This window comes from Ceratotherium simum, chromosome 1 (genome assembly GCF_057802395.1).
Source record: "Ceratotherium simum simum isolate JZ-2026a chromosome 1, ASM5780239v1, whole genome shotgun sequence".
NCBI lineage: Eukaryota > Metazoa > Chordata > Mammalia > Perissodactyla > Rhinocerotidae > Ceratotherium > Ceratotherium simum.
The window spans coordinates 63,708,065-63,731,190 of NC_141900.1; the positions used below are offsets into that span (position 1 = coordinate 63,708,065).

Sequence of the window (23,126 nt, forward strand, 5' to 3'; positions counted from 1 at the left end):
TTCTCCGAAAATAGCCCTTCTTTCCAGTAACTATTTTCCTGCTAGAAAGAATCCTAAGAAAATATCAGAAGTTGAACTGGGCTGGGGAGAGGGAGAGGAAAATTTAGCAGCCAGAATGCATGCTGAATTTGAACTGTTGGTAAGTTCTTGGACCACCTGCAAGGTGTTTGCAAGCACTTTGCAGAGAAAAATCCTTCCTTTGATTAAAAGTCTGTGACCTGAGTCCCCAAACTTTTCTCACTGGGCAAAAAGGGCCAGAAACATCTCTGTGGGTACTGATCTACTACAACTGAAATCTAAAGACATCTCCCCTTCCCCCAAAGAAAGCATAGCTCAGAAATAGCAAGGCATTCTAAGTCAGAAAGACAAATCTCTGTTGAAAGGAAGGTAGCAGTGACTGTAATTAACTGAGAAGCAGTTGTGGAACTTCTAGGGCTGTATTTAAAGGGCCATGCCAGAAAGGGGGTAGCAGTCGTGACTGTGGCTGTGTAGTAAAATGTTGATGGGAGAGGGAAATGGGGCAAGAGAAGTAAATAGATTTACTTACAGCCCTCGGAGCCGAAGCCAGATTTTCTCGATCTGTTCGGGTTGCAGGTATTTCAGCGAGTTGCTCTCAAATTCTTCAATCTCCTTGGTGGGCGACTCCATAGCTGCAGGTTATCACTGGGAGTGAGGCTGAGAGAGTTTGGGCTGTCCCCTCCCTGCCTCCTGGCCCAGTATGAGCACCCAGCTGGGCGCAGGCGTGAGTTTGTCACTTTCTCCGTGCGCTCTCCTGCTTGCGCTCCCCAAATCCAGACTTAAAGGGGGCTTGGATCTTGGGCGACCCCGGGCCCAGGTGCCCCCCGGAGGTAGCTGCGGTAACCAGCCATGGTCCTGGGCTAACGCCCAGGGATAGAGATTGTGTGTCTGCTCAAGAAGAAAGCACTTCGGATCTATTCAGATTTTTTTAAAACAAAGCCACAGAAGCGATAAGTGTGGCAGGCTGAAGGATCTGAGGGAGAAAGGAAGGACCGACTGGGGAGGAGAGGAAGCAAGGAGGGAGAAAGTGAGAAGGGGAGAGGGCAGAGGAGGATGAGCGAGGGGGGAGGCGGCACAAGGCGGGGTGGTCTGACCCGGTCGCCGTGCACCCCGGCTCCGCCCCGCGCCCCCTGCCCTGGAGCGCCCCGCGGCTCCCCCCTCCCCGCGCTCTCTCTCCCCTGCCTTGCTGCTTTCGCGCCCCCTCTGTTTTCTTTCACTTACCAGCAGCTCTGCTGACAAGCGAGAAAACTGACAACTGAGAAAAGTCGTCTGTCAGCGCGCCAGGGCTGGCGTCTGGTCTGGCACCCGCGGGCGCAGAGGGAGGGGCGCGCCGGGCACCTCCGCCCGCAGGGCACACGCTCGCCGGGCTCCAGCCTCGGAGCCGGGAGACCCGCGCGCGCAGTGCAGCCTCCCACCACGCCGGGCCCCCAGCCCGGGCGTGTCGATGGCTCCCGAAGCCCGCACAAAATAAATAACAGGCCACCACGCACGGAAATCCGAGGGAAGGGAGGTCTGTGTCCTCCCAGGGGTCTGGCGGGGCAAACAGCAGCGGCGGCAAGGTTCCAGGAGTTTGTGCTTGGAGCGTTCATTTACAGCGCTCACTTATACTCCCGCCAGAGAGCCGGTTCCATTTTGAAATATTAAAGCAATTGATAGGGATTGAAGTAACCACACATCACACTTAGAAAGTCCTGATGTATTCTTGCTAATGGGGATGGGAGTCTTCATCTCCACCCGCCCCACCCCCGACCCCCGTCTTTCTCTCCCCCTCTCCTCTCTCTTCTCTCTCCTTTTCTTTCTCTCTTTTTCAACGGTTTGTAAAAAGGCAAATATAAACCTTTGAGAAGGTGGGAATTTCCACTGATTAATGCCACATACTCCTCAAGGCGTCCCTGTACAGTCATGGCTGGGTGAATGTCAAGACTGGCAAAGAGTTTCTGCTCCACAAGGCTGCAACTCAGTCAGTGTCCCCCTAGGTCATTCACAATGTCAATAAAGTAGAATGCTCTGGAAGAGTGGGACCAGGTACGGGGGAGGGAGGTGGGATTAAGACTGGGACCAAAGACAGAAAAAGAAAAGTGCTCCTGTGGACTGCAGCGCTGATGTCACAGAACTGGTGGCCAAACTCCCTTCTAGACGAAGCCACCACCACTTCCCAGGGGCCATTGCAAACCCGGGACTCAGGGCTCCTGAGATTCAGGATGCGGCTTGCCCTATAACCATATTTTTCCTCACTGGCAGGTAATGATTCTTTCAGTCACGCTCCCATCAGATATTTACCTGCTTCTCGAAAGTAAGATAAACTCAAAGGTAAGAACTAGTTTTTCTGCATGGCTCAAATGAAGTTCCGTTCATATGACCCTGATAAAGGATTAAAATGATAGTATCTAAATTCTAAATGCTCACCATTTGGTAGCTGGCATTTACTTTCCAGAAATTAGAGGTGAGAGTGATCAGGATGGCATGGCTAGCCCCACACATTGCAGTAGAGAAGGTACCTGCCTCAAGGTGAGATGACAGACCTGTTTGATGGAAATGGACTTGTACACTCACCTGCCACCCAATCTGAAATCACCTCATTAAAGTCTGTCCTTAAGGGTTTTCTGGAAGCACATACATTTTCACTAAGGTAAGGCATTACTACCAGGCAAATGCAGCATTAAGTAGCCAACGCACTAACAGGAAATTCATTTATCTGAATAAAACAAATGACGCACCCACTGTCACTCAGCAGGGAACAGTCACCTGGGAGAATGGGAGGTTAAAAGAAGAGATTATTTTAACGATTTGTTTTGGGGGTGCAAGTCAAGATAGGAACATGGTCCTCAAATGGGGTTTCCATCCATGCATGCACCTTGGGCAGGCTGCTGTCAGTATAGGAAGGGTAGTAATGATAATAATTGCAAACCTGTACTGGAAACTTTCTATGCTCCAAGCGCGGTTCACTGTTTGAAGGGTTCTAAGCTCACATAATATTAGCAACAACTCTATGAGGCAAATACTATTATTATCATCTCCATTTTACAATGAGAAAACTGAAGCACTAGGAGGTTATCTAAACCTACTAGAAAGAGAAGTGAACTGGAAAAGACCAGTTGAGTTATGGCTCATTACCTTACCCAAGACAAATTTGTCCCCCTCACGGGGTCCCATTTTCCACATCTTTAAAGTAAAGAATTTAGGCAAAAAGATTTTTTACATCTGTTGCACCTTTATGATTCTGTGAGGTCATGTAGAGAGAACTGGGGAAAGGAACTGCTGAAAAGATGCATATTGCTGAATACAGACTTTAACTATGTCATGGTTTCTCTAGGGACTGGTCTGGGATGAAAGGGTAGAAGAGAATGATAAAGAAGATGATATTCATCTTCCTGCCCTATACCATACCTAAGACTTTTTCCTAGTGTTAGTGGGATTTTGATTAAGTCAGAGAAAAGCAGATTTTGGAAGAAAAAGGAAAGGAATAGCCTTTACCAAAATTAAGCTAATCAGAGAGGGAGGACAAAAAAAAAAAACCTTTAAAAAAGTTTCTGAAACATGATTTTGTTTCATTTTACAAAAATTTTAAAAACTAAACCTGTATTAGAAAGTTGAAAAAGATATCACTTTGCTTGATTTTCGAGCTATAATAGTTTTGGGGGCTAGAAGGACCTTAAAGATAATCTAGTTTAGAAGTCTTCAAATTTTTTAATCAACAGAATATTTTATTTCAAATAACATCCTATAAGAGACTCCACTGCACACCTCAGATTTTAAAAGTAAAGAAGGAGCTGCTCTGGTTCCAGGCGGAAGGGAGGTAGTTAGTGCTCAGGGACAAAGTCCACCTCTGCCCTCTCCATATCCCGTCTCCGAGAGACCGATGCTCCCGCTTCAGACTAGAAAACTGAGGCCACAGTACCGTACAATTCTTAGGATTCCTTGCTCTTAATCCAGGGTTCTTTCTAAACCACATTAGGAAAAATATGTCTTCTCTCTGCCAACAAAACATTACAACTTCTAGATGCACCATGTTATTATGTCACTCAGGTTATGTTCTCTCTTTATCTATCACAGACACGGTATGCTTGAGAGCTGTAGCAACATTACAAGCCACGATTTCCACTGGCCTTCCACTCAGAGGCAAAAAACAGATGCAAACTCACTCAGAAACAAAAGATCTAAGAAAATGCAAAGCCACTCACAACTTTGCTTTGGAGGTTAATTTCTGTTGTGACTTCCTAACCCAGCTTTTTGGGTAAGACATTTTAGGAAATCTTATATGGTGAAACATCACTCAATATATATAGACATGCATACATATATACATACACACACATACATACATATAACTGCCGACTTAAAATAGTCCCAGAAATAGACATACAGTATCTTAGCCTAAGTATTAGCAAACCTCTGTAGCATCAGCATTAAGTATCATTCCCTGTCCCTGGCAGAGTTCAAGGAGAAGCTGGATGACTATCTGACAAAGGAGTGAGAATCAAGCTTTGCAGGCATGAGAATGACCCCTCAGGTCCCCTTCTTCTCTAAGATTTCATGATTCAGTGATAATCGCAATAACCACAACCAGTTATTGAGAACCACCACGTGCCAAGCACCATGCTAAGCACATCACAGGTTGGTACATTTCACCCTCAACAAAACACTTCATAAGAGTTCATTATGCCCATTTACAAGTAAAGACAGAGGAGGGTCCTGAAGGTCAGATCACTTTTGCAAAGACATACAGCTAATAAGTGGCAGAGCCAGGTTTCAAAGCCAGACCAGACTGCAAAACTCATGTTCTTACCCCTTTGTTATACTACCTCCCTGCAGTCATAAAAAGACAAGTAAAAAGGTATATGACAGGAGGGGGTACTGCAGGAGCACAGATGAAGGGTCACTAATACTGTGGGGAAATCAGGAAGGCTACATAGTGGAAGTGACATTTGAACTGGATCTTGCAGCTAGATGAATAGAAGTTGCTTACATGGAAGGTGAGTGGAGGCAGGTGGTTCCAGAAAGAGGACACTGCATGAAAAGAGGCACAGAAGCATGAGAAGGGTGGAGTGTCCAGTGATGCACAAACAGAAGCGTATGACTAGGAAAAGCAGGAGAAAATGCTGGAAGGGTCTGCCAAATCCTTACAGTCATGGAAGAAGTGTGGGATCTCTCCTGCAGATGATAGGGAGCCATGGGTTGCTCTAGGCAGAGAGAGGCATGGTCACCTGTGGAGAGTACTTACTGCCCTGAATATGCAGCATACACTGAGGTCAGCTCTCTGGAAACCTGCCACACGGGAGCCTGCAACAACCATGGGGCAAACGATAACCAGGGCTCCATAAGAGGAATCCAGCTAGCAAATGCAAACAAGCTCCTCCGGTTACAAACAGGGAAGAATCAGACAAAGAAAAGAGATAAAATCAGAAAAAGCAAAGCATCGTCTCCCATGAGCACCCACCTCCCAGCCATGAGATTATGACTGCTTGCTTTGACCTCCATGAAGCAAGCCAGTGCCCTTGATACATTTTTCACCACTTGGCAGTGGCATCATCAAGAGAGTCTGTTGAAAAAGTTCTGGAGAAGCATTTAGGACACCAGAAGTAGCACGACTGGGCACGGCAGCCCCTCCTTCCCACCCACACCAGATGTGAGCCGGCCCCCATAACACACTGTCAACAGAGGCTCTTCTCTCCCACTGGCTTCCTTTTCCATAAAGGGGCCTTTTTGGTGACAGTCACACTGCTTTTCCCTTTGATGTCTCCTCTATTTGGTTTTATGATTTGGGGCAGACTCTGTCCCAGGAACCACCTGCACTAGAAAGAAGAGGTGCAGGAAGAGGCAGTGGACTGGCTGAGCCCAGAGTACCCCCATTCTCAGCTCCCTCTGAAATGGGCTCCAAGTAGCCAACATCTCAGCTATCCAGAGAGTGGCCCAGAGAGGCGGGGAGAGAAGATGGGAGAAGAGATAGGATGCAGTCCCAGCTCAGGGGCAGTCCGACCTAACCTGCATGTGACCCACAGTTTTACTCCTCTCTCTGGCAAGATCCTTCAGTTTCTGACAGGAGAACCTCATGTAATCCTTACAATGGAGGCGGCACAGGCAAAGGAAAGGACTTGGAGTAGCACTGAATTACATGTGACCTAGAACAAGATACTTCTCTTCTCTGGCCATGGCTGGGTTGGGCTCAGTGACCTCTGGATCCCTTTTCAGCTCTCACATACCCTGATTTGAAACCCACAGCCTTGCCTGAGCTAACCAAGCTTTTTGTGGGCCAAAAAAACGCTATAGGAAAACCTGAGTCTGGCCCCTGGCTAGATTTGACTACAATAAACTTAACCAGCTTGGTCAATCAGAGCCCATATCTCTGAACAAAGTGATTGGTCAAAGGGTGACAGGTGACTAAAGCAGATCCAATCCTGGTTCCTTACGGGAGACGTGATGTGGCCACTAGTGGGGGGGGGGGTCTATTTCTCTTTTCTTTGAGATAACAAGCTATAAGCCTTGAGGTTATCTTGGCCCTAGGGTTATCTTTTTACCACATGGAAAGAGTATATCAGAAAAAATGACACCAACACAGAGAAAAGAACTAGAGAGAGAAAGAAAGAATGTGAAAATATCTTTTGAGGCCCTTGATCCTGCTATGCCTGACCAGAGCTACCCACGGACTTTTAAGTTATATGAACCAAATAAATGCTTCCCATGTTTTTCACTTAAACTAGCTTGAATCAGATTTCTGTCATCGACAACTGAAAGAATCCTAAAATACAACTGCATTAGAGGACTATTATAGGGAGTTAAAAAGAACAATGTATGCTAGTACCTTAAATACTGGAGGCTCTCATAAAATAGTAGTTCCTCCCCAACTCATCCATCCAACACGAGATGAAAAGAAAGAAACTAGAAAACGGTACAGGAACCTTGGAGTGGGCAAAACATCCAAGGTAAATATAAGGAGCCTTTATTATCTTGATAAATAGATACATCAATAATTATGTTTCAATAACCTTTTGATAATGACCTAGCAAAGCACAGCCATATTCTACACGTTAGCCCCTCAAAACAACCCTAAAGTGAGGGAAACACATATTATCATCATCCCCATTTTAGAAATGAGTGGATGGTGTCTGAGAGTCTGTGGGCTTCCCTCAGCTAGTCTACCCTCCAGCTAGTGGCCAGGCGGCATGACAGCACAAGGCTCCCTGACTCCTGGCCCCGGTGGCCACTCTGCCTCTCAGAACGCACTGCCAACCCAGCAGAATTAACCTGGCTGTACTAATGAAATTGAAATTTTTGTTCATGTAAAACTGCTGATGCTACAGTAGGCCAAATTCTGACCCAAATGCACATAAATCAGTGGGCTGTTCTTCCTGCTGCTGTAAAGCAAATTTGAATGCGGAAAAACCTCAGCACTGAAAGGGACCTCAGCAATCCCTTTACCCAAGCGCCTGATTATACTGATAGGAAGGAGCAGGCCAAGCAGGTTAGATAACTGTGCACAAGGCCCAATGCTCAATGGTGGCAGAGCCAGGACCCAGAAGCCCTGTCCCCAGACTCCCAGCCCAGTGCTCCCTTATCTCTGAACTTCCTTCTCAGGTTTCAAGAATGGCTCTGGCTTACACCTAAGGACTTGGTTCAATGGTTTGGTCATAGATAAGAAGAAGGAATGCCCACTAAAAGCACAGGCCATTGGCAGAGGATTCCTGCAGGAAAAGAGTCTCTTGGGAAATGGGTAGGCCTAGGGAAGAGAGACTTCAGGAAAGTGGAAATGTGCCTGGTGGCTCAGGTAATAACAAGGAACCTGATGGGATGGGTCTAAAGGGGTCAAGACAGGGACAAAGGTTGGATATGCAAACTGAGGGGGCCTGGACTACCATGTGGAAGCTTAGTCTTTTTATGCTCCTGCCAATAAGGAATCATTAAAATCCACAGAGCAGGGATGCAGTAGATGCAAAGTAAATTGTAATTTAATAAGTATGACTTATAAAGAAGGATAAAAAAAGTCTTTCAAAAATGGTTTTGAAAGATTTGCAGATTCTTGTCTCTGTATCTGGAGGTGGGGGAATCTCACAAATAAATAAATACTGGAATCTTTTAAATTCATTCATTCAGTCATTCAACAAACATTTGCTGACTGCTTACTATATGCCGGCCACTCTATGATAGTAGGTCTGCAGTGGTCAATAAAATAAATCCAGGGCCTGCATCATGGAGCATCAGTCTAATTGAGGCAGCAGATACTAAACAGATTATAAAACAATAAACACATCATTGTAATTGAGAAAAGTGCTGAAAAGAAAATAAAGTCCAGCACAGAGAACAATCAAAGTGGAACCTCTTTATATATAGATTGGCATTTCCGCCAACTATTGCTGGGTAATAAACCACCCTCCAAAATTTAGTGGCTCAGAACACAGCAACCGTTTTTTATCTCTCCTGATTTATCTCTCGTGATTCTGTGCGTTAACCAGGCAGTTCTTCCACTGGTCTTATTTGGGGTCTCTCCTGCAGCTGTAGTCAGATGGCAGCCAGGGCTAGAATATCCAATATGGTTTCACTCATGTCTGGGGCCTTGGCAGGGACAGCTGGAAGGCTGGGACCTCTCTCCACATGATCTCTCCACGTGGTCTCTCCATGAGGCTAGCTTAGACTTCTGTAGATGGCAGCTAGATTGCAAGAGCAAGTGTTCCAAGAGGGAGGAGGGAGAAGCTGCCAGTCCTCTTAAGGCTGGCCCAGAACTGGCACAGCATCTCTTCCACTGCATTGGGTTAGTTAAAGCAGTCACTGGGCTAGCTCTGATGCAAGGGCAGGAGAAATTAACTCCACCTCCCAAGGGGGATGGAGGTGGGGCAGTGACACAGATTTACAGCCATCTTTAACCCACCTAGGTGGTCAGGGATGGCCTCCGTGAGCAGATGACATCTCACCCAAGACCTGAAGGAGGAAAAGGAGTTGTAGTCAAGGAATTAGTAGCAGGTAAGTTGTGGCTGGAGTGACGTGGCAAAGGGAAGAGTAGTCGGGGATGTGGTAGATGAGGCAGACTGGTGGGGCCGTAGCAGAGCCTTGAAGGCAGATTTAGGGTCGGCCTTCATTTGAAGTGCAATGCGAAATCATTTAGAGATTTCAAGAGATGTATGTTTGTAAAGGATCACTCTGGTTGCTATGCGAAGAATGACTGAAAAGGAACAAGAATACTCCCTGGCTTAATGAGAAATGCTAAATGATCTCAAGAGGTGACCTGAACTGAGAAAAGACTCTAGACCCACAAGCTCCAGCATCCAAAATTCACAGTGACAATACTGAACTAGTATTGTCCATCGCTGTCCCCTGAGTGCATAACAGACCAACTGACCAATGACCAACTGAGCTTCTCAGAGAAGGATTGTGAAATTTATTTCATTTATGGTCCAAGATGATTCTTGCCATATAAACTATACCCAAAGAGCAATGAATCTTCAGCTAGACCAGAAGTTAATGTGAGGTTATTCAGGGAAAGATAATAAGGCAGTGCCCAGGTTACATTTTGGTGCATAAAGGGTTAACTTTCAGTTATCTGGCAGCTGCACCTCCAGATAAGTGAAGTGTTATTTTTTGTGTGATTCAGCACGAAAGAGGAATGAGGGCTATTCACTACTCCTGACAGTATTTTCAAAATTGTCCTTGGGGACATCTAAATGGTCCATTCTAGTCCCTGTGGTTCTCAGAAGTGAAAGGATTTTTAAGACCCAGGAGAATAAAAGAATAACATTTTTAAGACCCAGGAGAATGAAAGAATAACATCTCCATGAACGCCTTCCACTCACACGCTTTTGACAGATTCGTGCTAATAAACAAGACCCTGAAGTCACCTTGATTTGGCCCAGAATCCTTCACAGGTACAGACTGACAGACCCATGAGAAGTTGATATACGCTTATATCTCTACTTCTGAGATATAAACAGACCCCATAAGCAGGGAGTGGGCCTTGATTTATGCAGAGGAATGGAAACTTAGGGACACAATTTAAAAGTAATTAGCATGCAAAGCAAATCTCAGCAAGAGACTCTGGAAGCACTGTGTGCTGCCTGGACTGCCACAGAACCGGGATGGACTCTCACACGTATAGTTACGTGGCTTCCCCACTGCCTGGGCTAAATGTAAATGGAGAAATGAAAATTATCCTCCTCAATGGGATTTAGGAAGCACTTGAGCACTTTAACCAAAGCATTGAAAGGAACGAGTGCTGAGTCCTTGAAAATAGCGCCAATCAAGTCAATTAAGATCCTGTTAGAAGCTATTCTGTTTTCACTATGGGCAAGCCAAACAGAGCCTTCTGAATCAATTAATCTCTAAATAAGAAGGATATCATTTAACATTTCCCCTCCCCCACGACGGCACAAAGAGCGTTTGTGAAAATCAGTCCCCACCTCACCCATCCACACAACACAGCAGAAGTACCCTCTGCATCCTTGGTGCAGAAATCAGTCTCATTTGCAGGGAGGTTCCAATTTTAACGATCAGAGTAATAATTTCTCATATACTCCTATACATGATTCAATCTACCAGAAACCAACCATTTCTGCCAGATCAATTCCAAGCAATTCCTAAAGATGCCACTATCGCCTGGGACTTGTGACCACTTCTCCTATGTATTTGTTGCAGGATTTATCCGTCTCTAACTATGTGCGGGAACCAGCTGGCCAGAGAGAAAATTTTAACGCATAATCTTTCAAAACTCCTCCACCTGCCACAGCCAAGTCAAACTTGGTTCAGGATTTATTGACAGAGGGCTGGTCATTTACTATTGGTGACCCCGGGAGCTTCATTTGATAACTGTGGCTTTTAGAAACAACATTCTCATCCAAATGAAAATTCGCTTTTGTCAGAATATTGGCAGGCAGACTTACATCATTCAATTTGATTATAAATTTGATTAGAATTTCAGTGATAACTTACCTCCCATGGTTACTGTCCAGCCATGGAAACCACGACTAATAAATGCATCATCATAAACCATGTAAAACATAAAAGAAAGGAGGAAAAAGAGGAAGGGAAGAAAACCAGTCCTAAAAAAGCTGCTGAATATTTCAAGGCAGGTAGACTTCTGAAAATGTAGTGATTGACTTTTCTCTTTCTCTCTCTTTTTTTAAACCAATTAAGCAGGTGCTTACATTTGAGAGCTTATCAGAGTTTGCTCTTCAAAAGTACATGTGACCGCATTATTCTGGGCATGCTGGCAGCAGCCTGGCGCCGTGTCATTTCGTGCCGCTGGCAGAGCCCATCTCGCCTGGCATTTGCAAACATTTGGGCCACGCTTTTCTTGTCGGGGCGGGTCCACCAAGGCGCCTAGCCAGAGCCCCGCAGCGGCGGAGGTCCCATTTGTCCCAGCTGCCGCTAACCGTGGCGCCCAATCAATATCCTGTCAGTCGGCGCTTTCGCGGCGGCAACTGATAGCGCCCCCGAGGCTCGGTGACGTCGCCGGCTGTTTGCAAAGTGGAGGAAAATCCCTCTTGGCACCTCCGGCTCTGACCTCACTCCAGCGGAGCGCTTGCCTTCTCTAATCACCCGTGAAACCGAGCCGGAGAGAAGCGGTGCGGAGGAGAGGCTGCGCGGGAATAACCCACGGGGACGACCAGATGTGACTCATGCTTTTCACCTTTGAAGAGAAGTAACATTTTGGAGCAGGATTCCACGCTGGCCTGCCTCCAAGAGACACAAGAGAGAGAACACCCTTCCTTTTCTCAGCAGACAAGGACCATGCAACGCAGCTGGAAGAAAAGGGCCAACATCAATAATGCATCAGGACTCATGGCTCACATATTTTTCAGCTATCTGGGTAATTGAGCAGTTGTCAAAATATAGCTCGAAAAGGCCACGTGTGGACAGAGCCGTCACTGTTACTGAAAGGGGAGGTTCAACCCTGGATGGTATCCAGAGGACATATGCAGTCTGTCTCCTTTCCCCAAACATAAATATTGCTACCAACATGAGTAGTAATAGTAATAAGTAGTATAGTAATGATGACAATAATAATAATAGCTACTATTTATTGTATGTATGTATGTACTACCTTCTTTGCAAGCATGATATCCCATGAAACTCTCACACTGAAACTTAACTTGCCCAAGGTCATACAGCAAGTGGGAGAACTGGATTTGAACTGAAGCCTGTCACTGCCCTAGTCCCACTATGATGTCTCTCAGATGTAGGTATTTTTGTGTAAGTTGGGATGCTAACTCGATGTGTCTGATCAACCAACGACCCTCTGACCCAAAGCCTTCTGATCATGCTACTATGACTTTGCAGTTACCAACCCCTTCAAGCCATCTTTAAGCAGCTGTACAAACAAGAACGAGGAGAGTAGACAAGAAACCACCTGCCCAGGGCCACGCTTGCAGACAGTGGCAATGCTGAAATAAAAAGAACACTTAAGAGCTATTCTCTCAGCAAATCTCAAGTCTACAATACAGCACTATTAACTATAGTCACCATGCTGTACATCAGAGCTCCAGAACTTATTCATTCTGCATAACTGAAACTTTGTACCCTTTGACCAGCATCTCCCCATTTCCCCTTCTTGCCCCCAACCCCTGGCAACCACTATTCTACTCTCTGCTTTTATGAGTCAGACTGCTAAGATAGTAAATCATAAGTGTTCTCACCACAAAAAAAAAAGGTAACCATGTGAGGTGATGGATATGTTAATTAGCTTGATTGTGGTAATCATTTCACAATGTATACATATATCAAAACATCACATTGTATACCTTAAATATATACAATTTTTTAAATTAAACTTTTTATTTGCGATAATTGCAGATTCACATTCACGTGTAGTTGTAAGAAACAGTACAAACAGATCTGGTGTACCCTTTACCCAGTTTCCCCTGATGGTGACTTCTTACAAAACTATGGTACAATATCGCAACCAGGATACAGTGATACAGACAAAATACAGAACATTTCCATCATCACAAGGATCCCTCACCTTGCCCTTTTATAGCCACACTCATTTCCCCATTTCCCCCACACCCTCCTTAACCTCTGGCAATTGCTAATCTGCTCTCCATGTCTATCATTTTATCATTTCAAGAATGTTTTATAAATGGAAACATACAGTATATAACCTTTTGGTTATTTTTTTTTCTCTCAGCTTATTTCTCTGCAGATTTCACAAGGTTGTTGCGTATATCAATAGTTTCTTTTTGCTGAGTTGTATTCTGTGACATGGACAGAGCACAGTTGGTTGAAGGGCATCTGGGTTGTTTCCAGTTTTCAGCTAATATGAATAAAGCTGCTATAAACATTTATGTACAGGTTTTTGTGTGGACATAAGTCTTCATCTCTCTGGGATAAATGCCCAGTAGTATAAACTGCTGAATTGTATAACAGTTGCATGTCTAGTGTTTTCAAAGAAACTACCAAAGTGTTTTCCAGAGTGGCTGTAGCAGCAATGAGTGATCCAGTTTTTCTGCATCTTCACTAGCATTTGGTATTGTCACTATTTTTTATTTTAGCCATTCTAATAGATGTGTGGTGATATCTCATTGTTGTTTCAATTTGCATTTCCCTAATGGCTATTGTTGAACATCTTTTCGTGTATTTGCCATCTCTATATCCTACTCTGTGAAGTGTCTCTTCATTTCTTTTTACTATTTTTTAATTAGAGTGTTTGTTTTTTTACTGTTGAGTTTTGAGGGTTTGTTACAAATTCTAGATACGAGTTCTTTGTTGTATATGTGGTTTGCAAATATTTTCTTCCATTTCATAGCTTGTCTTTTCATCCTCTTATTTGTCAATTATACCTCAATAAGGCTGGGGAAAAAAGGAGCCTGGAATTTTCATTACAGGAACTGCTTCAATCATTCATTTGAGGTCCCAAATAAACCCACAGCTTCAGAAAGCCACAGCATGGCCATGCTGGTACCCAAGACCTCAGAGGGTGTGTACTACACAGCTTTCACAGGGAGGCATGCTCTCTTCCCAAGGGTTTCGAATGACAAAGAGGGAATACGCCAGCATGCTGAGCCATGCCTGGAATGGCAGCAGAGTTAGGGGCTCCAGATAAGAAACCCTGCATACCACATACCCAGGAAACTCCCCTATCACCCCCTCCATTTTCTTGCTTTTGCCCCGGCAGCAATTTTCCTTCTCTCCAAAAAGAGAGGAGACCACAGTAACAATTTTACTTGTTTGCTTCATCAAGGCAGGACAAATAGTTTCTTGGTACCATTTTCTTGCCTTTAAAACTCCCCTCATTCCCTTTTATATAGTTTTACTCTTGCAAGAAAATGTTTTCCCAGAATGATACATGAAAATGAAGACAGAACGATAGGTTGTTGTTAGTGCTGTTGAGTCGATTCCGACTTCTAATGACCAGTGTACAGCAGAGCAGAACCCTGCTCGGTCTTTTTGCACCATCCTCTCACCTTCCAGTGCTATATCAGACAATGCATGGCCATTTTTTCCGGAAGTGGGTGGCCACTTCTTCCTAGAAAGAAGGACCTTCTTCCTAGTCTGTCTTAGTCTTGAAGCTCCTCTGAAACCTGTCCACCATGGGTGACCCTGCTGGTATGTGAAATACCAGTGGCACAGCTTTCAACATCACAGCAAGCGCTACAGTCTGACAACTGACAGACAAGTGGTGTGGTTCCCTGACTGGGAAACAAACCTGGGGTACAGTGGTGAGAGCAAAGAATCTTAACCACTAGACCACCAGGGCTGGCTAGAATGATAGCAGCTGGGATTAAATGCTACAGAGCTGAAAATAATGCATGGAGCTAAATGAGCCAGCAGCCTTATTGTTAGTAACATAATAATAATAATAATAATAATAAAATTACAACACTTCTGCACTTATCTCCCCTTAGGACAGTCCTTTTCTCAGGCTTCCCAAATCAGAACACAGAATTACGCAGAGGGCCCGAGGGGCTCTGCCCTCTGCGATCTGTACTCAACCTAGATTAATGAAGCATTCATAACACCTGTGCTTACACTGCTTACACTGTCATCCCAGCCATCTCAGGGGTGGTTTCATCTGCGTGGGAGCAAGCCTCTAAATTCCAGCAGTACCAGGGACTCAAAAGGCAATGACCTTGACATACACAGGCTTTCCTCTCACCAGCCAAGAAGCAAGGGGCTCAGCACCAACACCAGACAAAAGCCATCTTCCACCCTGGAATTAATCAGCATTTCAGAGTTTCCATTACAAATCTTTGTTTAGAGAAGCCCGGAACAGCAGACCAATCATGGGGTTTTGGAAAGGTTTTAAACTTATACGGATCAAGGACATCCTTTGAGAATCTGATAAAAGTTACAGATTTTGTCTCTACCTATTTAAATAAAATGTGTAGACTAAGATTTGCGTATATTTTTAGGAGGCTCTTGGACCCTTCTGGAGTTCAGCCAGCCCCCTTGCCCAAAATCCTTCTGTGGCTCAATGACGTGTGTGTGTTTTAATCTAGTTTGCTCTTCTTCTAGTTTGCACTAAAATAAAATGACATGAACTAAAAGGGGAAGATAACTAATAAAAGGTATATTCAAGTTCTTCCAAAAGGGAACTGTATTTCATGGACACCAAATATATGCCAAGTCCTCTACCAGGCATATGATACGTGTTCTTGCATTTAATCCTCTTTACAATCGTTTAACAAAAAGGACTGTGTCTTCTGTACTCACCTCTCTCTCCCCAGTGCCTTTCACAGTGATGGTGCTTATTCAATACTTGCCAAGTGAGCTAATTATTACTATTTTGTAGACAAGGAAAGTGAGCCTCTCAGAGGTTAAGTAACTTATACAAATCAGACAGGGAATAGATGTAGAGGAGGAATCTGAACTCAAATCTGCCTCTGCTCTTTCCCCTGTGCCTTGATGGACATTTGAATGATCTTCTCTGAGACTAAAGCAAAGACATAAACATAATAAATAAATTATATGCTATGTCAGTGGCAAGAGCTTGGGAAACAGAAGTAGAGCAGGGGACTGGGAGTATGTGGAGGGGGCGGGCAGGGTGCAGCACTGACCAGGGTGCTCAGCGTGGGCCTCTCCAGGAGGTGAGATTTGAGCAAAACCTCGGAGGTGAGGGGGTGAGCTGGGCCGAGGAGTATGCCAGGCAGGGGAGCAGCTACAGCCAGGCCCTGAGGCAGAAGCATGCCTGGAGGCTCAAGGAACAAGGAGCTAGTGTGGCTGGAGCTGGGAGAGCCAGGAAGGTGAGGCTGGAGAGGTAATGGTGGCTGCAGAAAACCATGAGGCAGTCATTGCAAGGACTTTGGTTTTTACTCAGAGTGAAACGGGAACTCATTGCAAGATTTGGAGCAGGGCAGGGGCATGATCTGACTTCCATCTTACAAAGGCCACTTTAGCTGCTGGCATGGGGATAGAGAATGGCAAGGGCGAAGGCTGGGATGGGGAGACCAGGTGGGAGGCCACATCCAGTCATTCAGGCAAAAGATGATGGTGGCTTGGCCAGGCTGGTAGCAGTGAGGATGGAGAGAAGTGTATCCTGGAAATGTGAGAGAAGAGAGGAGTGAAGGATGACTCCAAGGTTTTTGGCGCAAGGAACAAAACTGACATCTGTTTAAGCTCATCCCCACACTCTAAGAAGACAAGCCTTGACAGCCTGCTGTCTTATTCTCAAGACCTCAAAACCAGCCTGAGAGAAATATCACGTTTACAATTTCCAAAGATGTTTCTTTTTTTTCATGAGAGAGTCATTACTCCATGTAGCCTTGTGAGAAAAGAGGAAGGAAGGAATTCCCTAAAAAGTGCATGGTTTTCACTTGATTTGAGTCCTGGAAAGCAAGGTTTGGAAAGTGTTTCCTTTGTCTTACGCCCTACTTTCATGTCTAAGGCTGCATGATCTTCTCTCCTGCGCTGCTGGACACCAGGTCAGTACTTGGACGCACCCCTGCTGGCCACTAAACGCTGGTGCTTTCAAACAGCTTTCTGAAATTGGGAGCTCTAGAGAGCTGCTGACTTCCCGGTGACCCAAATCTGACACCAAGAGTGAGGAGCCAGCGCTGTCCCCCCTCCCCCATGAGGAACACAGGCATTCCTGGTTAGCCTAGGCTGCCAGGCAAAGGTCCAGCCATCAGCTCTGGACACACTCAAGAGTGAATCTGGAGCTTCCTTCCAGATCACACTGCTCAGCCAAGGAGACAGTGGAGGTTAACCTACAGGAGGTTAAAGCAGAAAGTGCTGAAGGGCTTGAGGAGAATAAGTCTCTCCCTTACTTCCTTTGAGGATTTGCTTTTTAAAAAATGTTAAAATGGAAAAGCCAAGATGACAGAAAAACTATATTTCTGTAAAGAAAAACGTATTGCACACCTACTATGTGCATGGCACTACTGTCTTGCTGAATCTACACCACATCCTGGGAAGTCAACAATATTTTCTCCATTTTTCTGGGAAGGAAAGTTTAGAGAGGTCAAGCAACTTCCCAAAGTGACCCAGCTAGTCAGTAAAGATGCCTGACGTCAAAGCACAGCTTTCACCACAGCTGCCTCTATGACGACCGACCGGCCCCACGCGCCTGGGACTGAGAGGCCTCCCAGGATGTGGGACTCTGCTTTAAATGCAGGAAAGTCTCAGGCAAACCAGGACAAGCAAGTCATTCTAGCTGCTTCTTGAAATGAAAATATGCACATAGAAAATGCAATCATTTCAAGAATACCTAGAAAATTCAGTAGAACAGTTGAAGTCTTTAAGAGACCACTGAGAAAATTAAAAGTGCACACCTTTATTTAAGGTAAATATGGGCTCCTGCGGTTTCACCTTTAAGAAGAGCAGGTTTATAGCCAATCATCTTCTGCAATCACAAGAGTGGAGTCCTTGGTGAGAATTTGCTGCAGAACATTAATCCCCAATTTCCTACCCATCAACCCCATACCAGGACCAATTCCACCAGCTGACTCCCAAAGCAAGCTTGCCAGTTGTGAGTGCTCCAAAATCCAGTTCCTTTTTGCAGCTGTTTGCTGCAAAATGTCAACTGTGTCTCTTGCTCTGGTCATTATATTTACCCCTGACTAATTTACCCCAGGATTCTGGCCCAACATCTTACTGAGGGGACATCAATGAATTCAGCTGCTGGGATAAGATTCAGCTGCTGAGAAAGGTGGTGTTACTTCTCCAGAGCCTGGGTTGCACGACTGGCTGGTACTGCTCACTCATTCAGTCCACAAACATTTATGCCAACTTTGTGCCAGGCCTAGGGCTGTTGTCTTCACATGACTTGTCAATTGGCAAAGGGCTCTCTCTTTGAGGAGTCTTATTGGTACGTTGTCCTGGGACCTAGACTGTGACAGACGACACAGAAGACGTTATCTTCTTTATCATCCAGTGACTTGATCAAAGAAACTAAAGGGCAAAAATAAGCCAAAACAGTTGAATTGTTGCTTTGGTCCCTATGGCTTTGAGCAGCCAGCCCAGCTGGGCCTGGGGTGAGAGGCCTTGACACGAACTTGTGTGCTTTAGACACTGCTGGCAGGGTGGACACAAGGGGCAGATGAATCCTTTTATACACCTCTCTCCACAGGCTGGGAGCACAGGAAGGCACAATCTTCTGGCCCAACTCTTAATCTCAGGGATAATGCCCAAACGGAAAGGAGGGTTGAGTGTGTCACTCTGACTCAGAAATAGACGGAAAAGGACTCTTTTCTCTCTAGCAGGAGTGTGTGGGCCCCCTGCCCATCTCTCTCTTGTTCATGCAAGTGTCCCCTATTGCAATGGTGTGCTGGTAAATGTTTAACAGCTGGCTCTCCGGTGGTGGGGAGGAGGCCCTTATCTGTAGCAATTGCTGATTTCCGTGGTGTAAATCCTCCCACCATGGCCAATTTTAAGCTACCAACATGAAGTCACTGAACAGAGTTGGGAAGAGATGCTAACATTCGCCTCTCAAGAGCCACCTCCAGCACACCACCACTCAAATCCTCAAGAACTCAAGCCCTTATTCTTCTTTAGTTACACACTCCTGCAATTCTTGAATGAGGGAGTCGGGGAACTGTGCTGTTGTAAGAATGACCAAACAACAAAGCAGATAGGGGAAGCACATGACATTTTGCTTGACTGTAGTGGAGGGTGTGTGGATTTTTACTACTCAAAGTCAAGTAATTTCTTTTTCTAGTGCTAAACAAGTTCACATATATTATTTGAGAGCAACTTAAAAAACTGCTATGAAAGAAGGGAAGCACTTATGATTGAAGAGATAAGGAGACGGCGTCAGAATGAGCAAGACTGCCAAGCAAACAACTAAATCTGAGTCCTAAGCCCTATTTATTATTTATTCCTTTGTTCACATCTCTCCATAGAGGAGCCCTAGGGTTCTGTCTAAGGTGTAGGTATGATGATAGGGCTCCTCAGATTTTAGTCTTTCAGTGGCTCCTTATTACTCAGAGGATAAAGTCCCAGATATGTAGTGTGGCATGGAGGCTATCTTTGCCCTGACCCCACCTCCTCTCAAGCTTTATCTCCTGTTGTTCACCTCTCCTCACCAGTCCTGCAACCTTGTCTAAACTCCAGCCACATTGCTTGGAGTTTCCTTAAAATGACTGGCTTTGTCCCTGCTCTGGCCTCCAGTCACCCCTTCCCCCTCAGCACTACCTGGGACACGCCTCCTTTCTGCCCATCCCCCAACTCCAGCTAAGATCTGCATATCTTTCTACTAATTTATTGTCCTTATTTCTTTAAAAGACAGTCTGCCCGTCTACATTAAATAAATTCTTTGAAGGCAAGGACTGGGCTAATTTGTCCTCCAGAACATATAGGAAATGTTTAATAAATGCTTGCTGAATCATCTTGTTATTTCATTAAGAACAATAGTTCTGCGGCTCAAAAAGACTTTTGCGTGCTCAGATTGCCCAAAGACTGAAAGGCTCCTTAGGAAAGAAACCAGACAGCGGTGGCATTTCTGACGAGACTGAAGTCAGACAACAATCAAAGACTATGTTCCCAGGATGGACAGATCTGGCGCCCGTCCAATGATCAAATCCCACCTTCATCTTCAGTTTCTTCCCTCCAGACAATGGCATCTGAACTGTCACTCCCAGCAGCATTCCTCCTCTAAGACTGCCTGCCCTTTGCTGTTGTGTTACAGTTACATCACTGCGGAATGAGCACAGGCTTGGGAATTAGATACAACACCTGCGTTCATATCTTGTCTCTGCTCCTATTCACTGGCTCCTATCCACTTGGCCAGAATCACACTGGCCTTGACCTAGGCCGGGGAATACCAAGCAGGACACAAGTGCTTATTATCATAGCTGTACAGCCCACTTCAGGCCTCAAACATATGTGTGGCTTTGCTTCATCTTTCTAATATACAATGTGCTACTTCTAGCATGGATGTTCTTCATCAACTCAGTTTTTAGAATAGGAAACTGAGTTTTTGCTTCTGGGAAAGCATCTCTTTCCACTTCTTGAACTTTAGAAAAGGGTGCATCAGACGTTGACGATCCTTATGCAAATATGGACATACCCTCCAGGCCTTCACCCTAGATGAGACCTAAACAAACTAGGCTGTAAGTAAAGTGCCTATAGAATGGCACCAGGTACCTCACATGTAGCCTCTCTCCAGCCTCAACAGGTACCAAGTCCAAACATCTACCCCATGCTTAGGCCAATATTTCTCATAATATTATGTTGCATGGAATTATTAATTGGCATCATAAAAATGGCCTTTGGTCAAATAAGTTATACAAATCCTGGGTTACAAAATATGAAGAGGGATCTTTACTGGAGGACATTTGAGAGCTTTAACATGCTAAGGTGTATTATGGTGTACAGTACGCAGTGTTTCCCAAACTTAATGGACCATGGAAACCCCCAATCAGCTCCTTCTTTAGCGGATCATCTTTAGCCACTGAGGCTCTCCCAACATAACTCATGAGCCATTGAGGCTCTCCCAACATAACTCATGAGCCACTGAGGCTCTCCCAACAGCCTCATGAACTCATTCAATCACTGAGCAGGTGAGGCACTTCAAGCAAAGTGAGGGGAAAAAAGCCTTAATGGTTTGGGAAGATGTTTTTTTAAAGCCCTTATCAGAGGGGAATACAGTGTGAAGTCAGAGAACAGAATATTAAACAGAAAATGTTAAAATGTCTCCAAAACAAAAGTTTTTATCTTCAGTTGTAGAGACAGAGAGAGCATTCAATACTGCCAAGAGAATAAACTGTTCATTCCCCCTGACCTCTTATCAAGTCTCATCATCGTGGAACGAGCACAGGCTTGGGAATTAGATACACCTGCATTCAAATCTTGGCTCTGCTCCTATTCACCGGCTCTAAACCTGCCTTGTAGGAATGTTGTGAGAATTAAATAAGACAATGAACACTATCACAGAATAAAAGGCAATTAATACATGCCTTAAAAATTATTATTTTTCTATGATATGGAAACATCCTACTCTGTCTTATGCAAATAACCTATGCTCTATCTATATAAAAGTGATAGTTCTATTCCAAGCTCTGGTGTATGTCCTGGTGCAGGACAAATCTATACTAGCAAAGATTCTCCAGAGAAACAGAACCAATAGGATACACACACACACACACACACACACATATACATATATATGTGTATATATATATACATATATATGTGTATATATATATACATATACATATATATGTATATGTATATATATATACACACACACACACACACACAGATACATATATAAAGAGATTTATTATAAGGCATTGGCTCATGCAATTATGGAGGCTAAGTCCCAAGATCTGCAGTTGGCAAGCTGGAGACCAGGGGAATCAATGGTATAAGTTCCAGTCTGAAAGCCAGCAGGCTTGAGAACCAAAAACAGTGGATGTTTAGTCCAAGTCCAAAGGCCAGAAAAGACCAATGTCCCAGCTCAACAGTCAGGCAGACAGAGTTCCCTCTTATTCAGCCTTATTGTTCTATTCAGGTCTTCAGTTGATTGGATGAGGCCCATCCACATTATGAAGGGCAATCTGCTTTACTCAGCCTACTGATTCAAATGCTAATCTCATCCAGAAACACTCTCACAGGCACATACAGAATAATATTTGGCCAAATGTCTGGGCACCTCATAGCCCAATAGAGTTGACACACAAAATTAACCATTACAACATCTAAATACAGCTACTGAATTAACTAGGTTGTATAAATCTGGGATTTGGGGCTGTCAGTAGACCAAAGTGCCAAGCAGCAAGTCAGAATGCCAAATGACAGACCAACTGCAGTGCCAAGATGCTAAGTACCTGGAGGAATCGTTTAATAATCTACCTAGAGTGAACTAGTCAACAATCTTGTCTGTTGCCCACTGACTGACCCCCAAAGATCAGCAGATCATGGCTCCTACTTCAATGTCAACATTTGGAGAACCATAAACTAAAGAGAAAATGCTCTAAGCCATCAAACAAAGCATCCCATGCTGAGAGCAATGGTATTTTTATATTATACAGCTCTATCCTGTTGGTGCATATTAAAAGAAAAAAAACCATGAGGCACCCCAGCAAACTTCTGCCAGCACTGAAAAAATGAACAATTGAAAAATGCAACTGAGACGACTGCTGGGAAAAGGGGGGGGGTAAACAGGAAGAACAGTTGCCATGAGCATTAAAACCTCAATTACTGAGACTCTAACTAAAACCTTCATTCTGCTGGCCTCTTCGTACTCCACTTGTAGTAGGCACATAAGCCAGAATGGAACACGGCACGAAAGGAGAGATGAACTAACAATGGCTGAACACTGATGTGCCAGGCACTGTGCCAAGCCCTTTAAGGACACTGACCCACATACTTCTCACCACCATCCTGAGGCAGGTAAGCATTTATTTCCCCCATTTTATAGATAAGAGAATTGGGGTTCACAGAAGTTAAGTGACTTGCCCAAAGTATAATACCTTGGATAGCCTTTCTCCTCATGAACAATGAGAACGTATGAACGTATTTGCCCCTTTGTTAAAACATGCCAGGAAACTCAAATTCAAATTATCTTAACATAATCCCTACTCATGGATTTTATTTAATTTCTATTTTTTCTGGTGTTCCTATAAGCCACACCATATCCTTTATGAATCAAAGTAGAAGAAGGATAGGTAGAAAGATGGATGCATAGGACATCTGGGACAATGATCCAGATACATGTGATTCAAAGCTCTTACTTCTTTTACTTTACT

General features: G+C 44.5%; 1 protein-coding gene across 6 annotated transcripts in view; it reads right to left on the reverse strand.

The window, feature by feature from the left end:
• Nucleotides 1–23,126, reverse strand: part of PDE1C (phosphodiesterase 1C) — a 506,252-nt gene that overhangs the window by 299,708 nt on the left and 183,418 nt on the right. For 3 of the 6 annotated variants that reach the window (XM_087429318.1, XM_087429328.1, XM_087429345.1), the window contains exon 2: nucleotides 548–650. The exons of the other annotated variants lie outside the window; for them this stretch is intronic. In XM_087429318.1, the coding sequence (XP_087285444.1) occupies nucleotides 548–650 (103 nt within the window). The remainder of the gene's footprint in view (nucleotides 1–547; nucleotides 651–23,126) is intronic. 6 annotated transcript variants of the gene reach the window in all.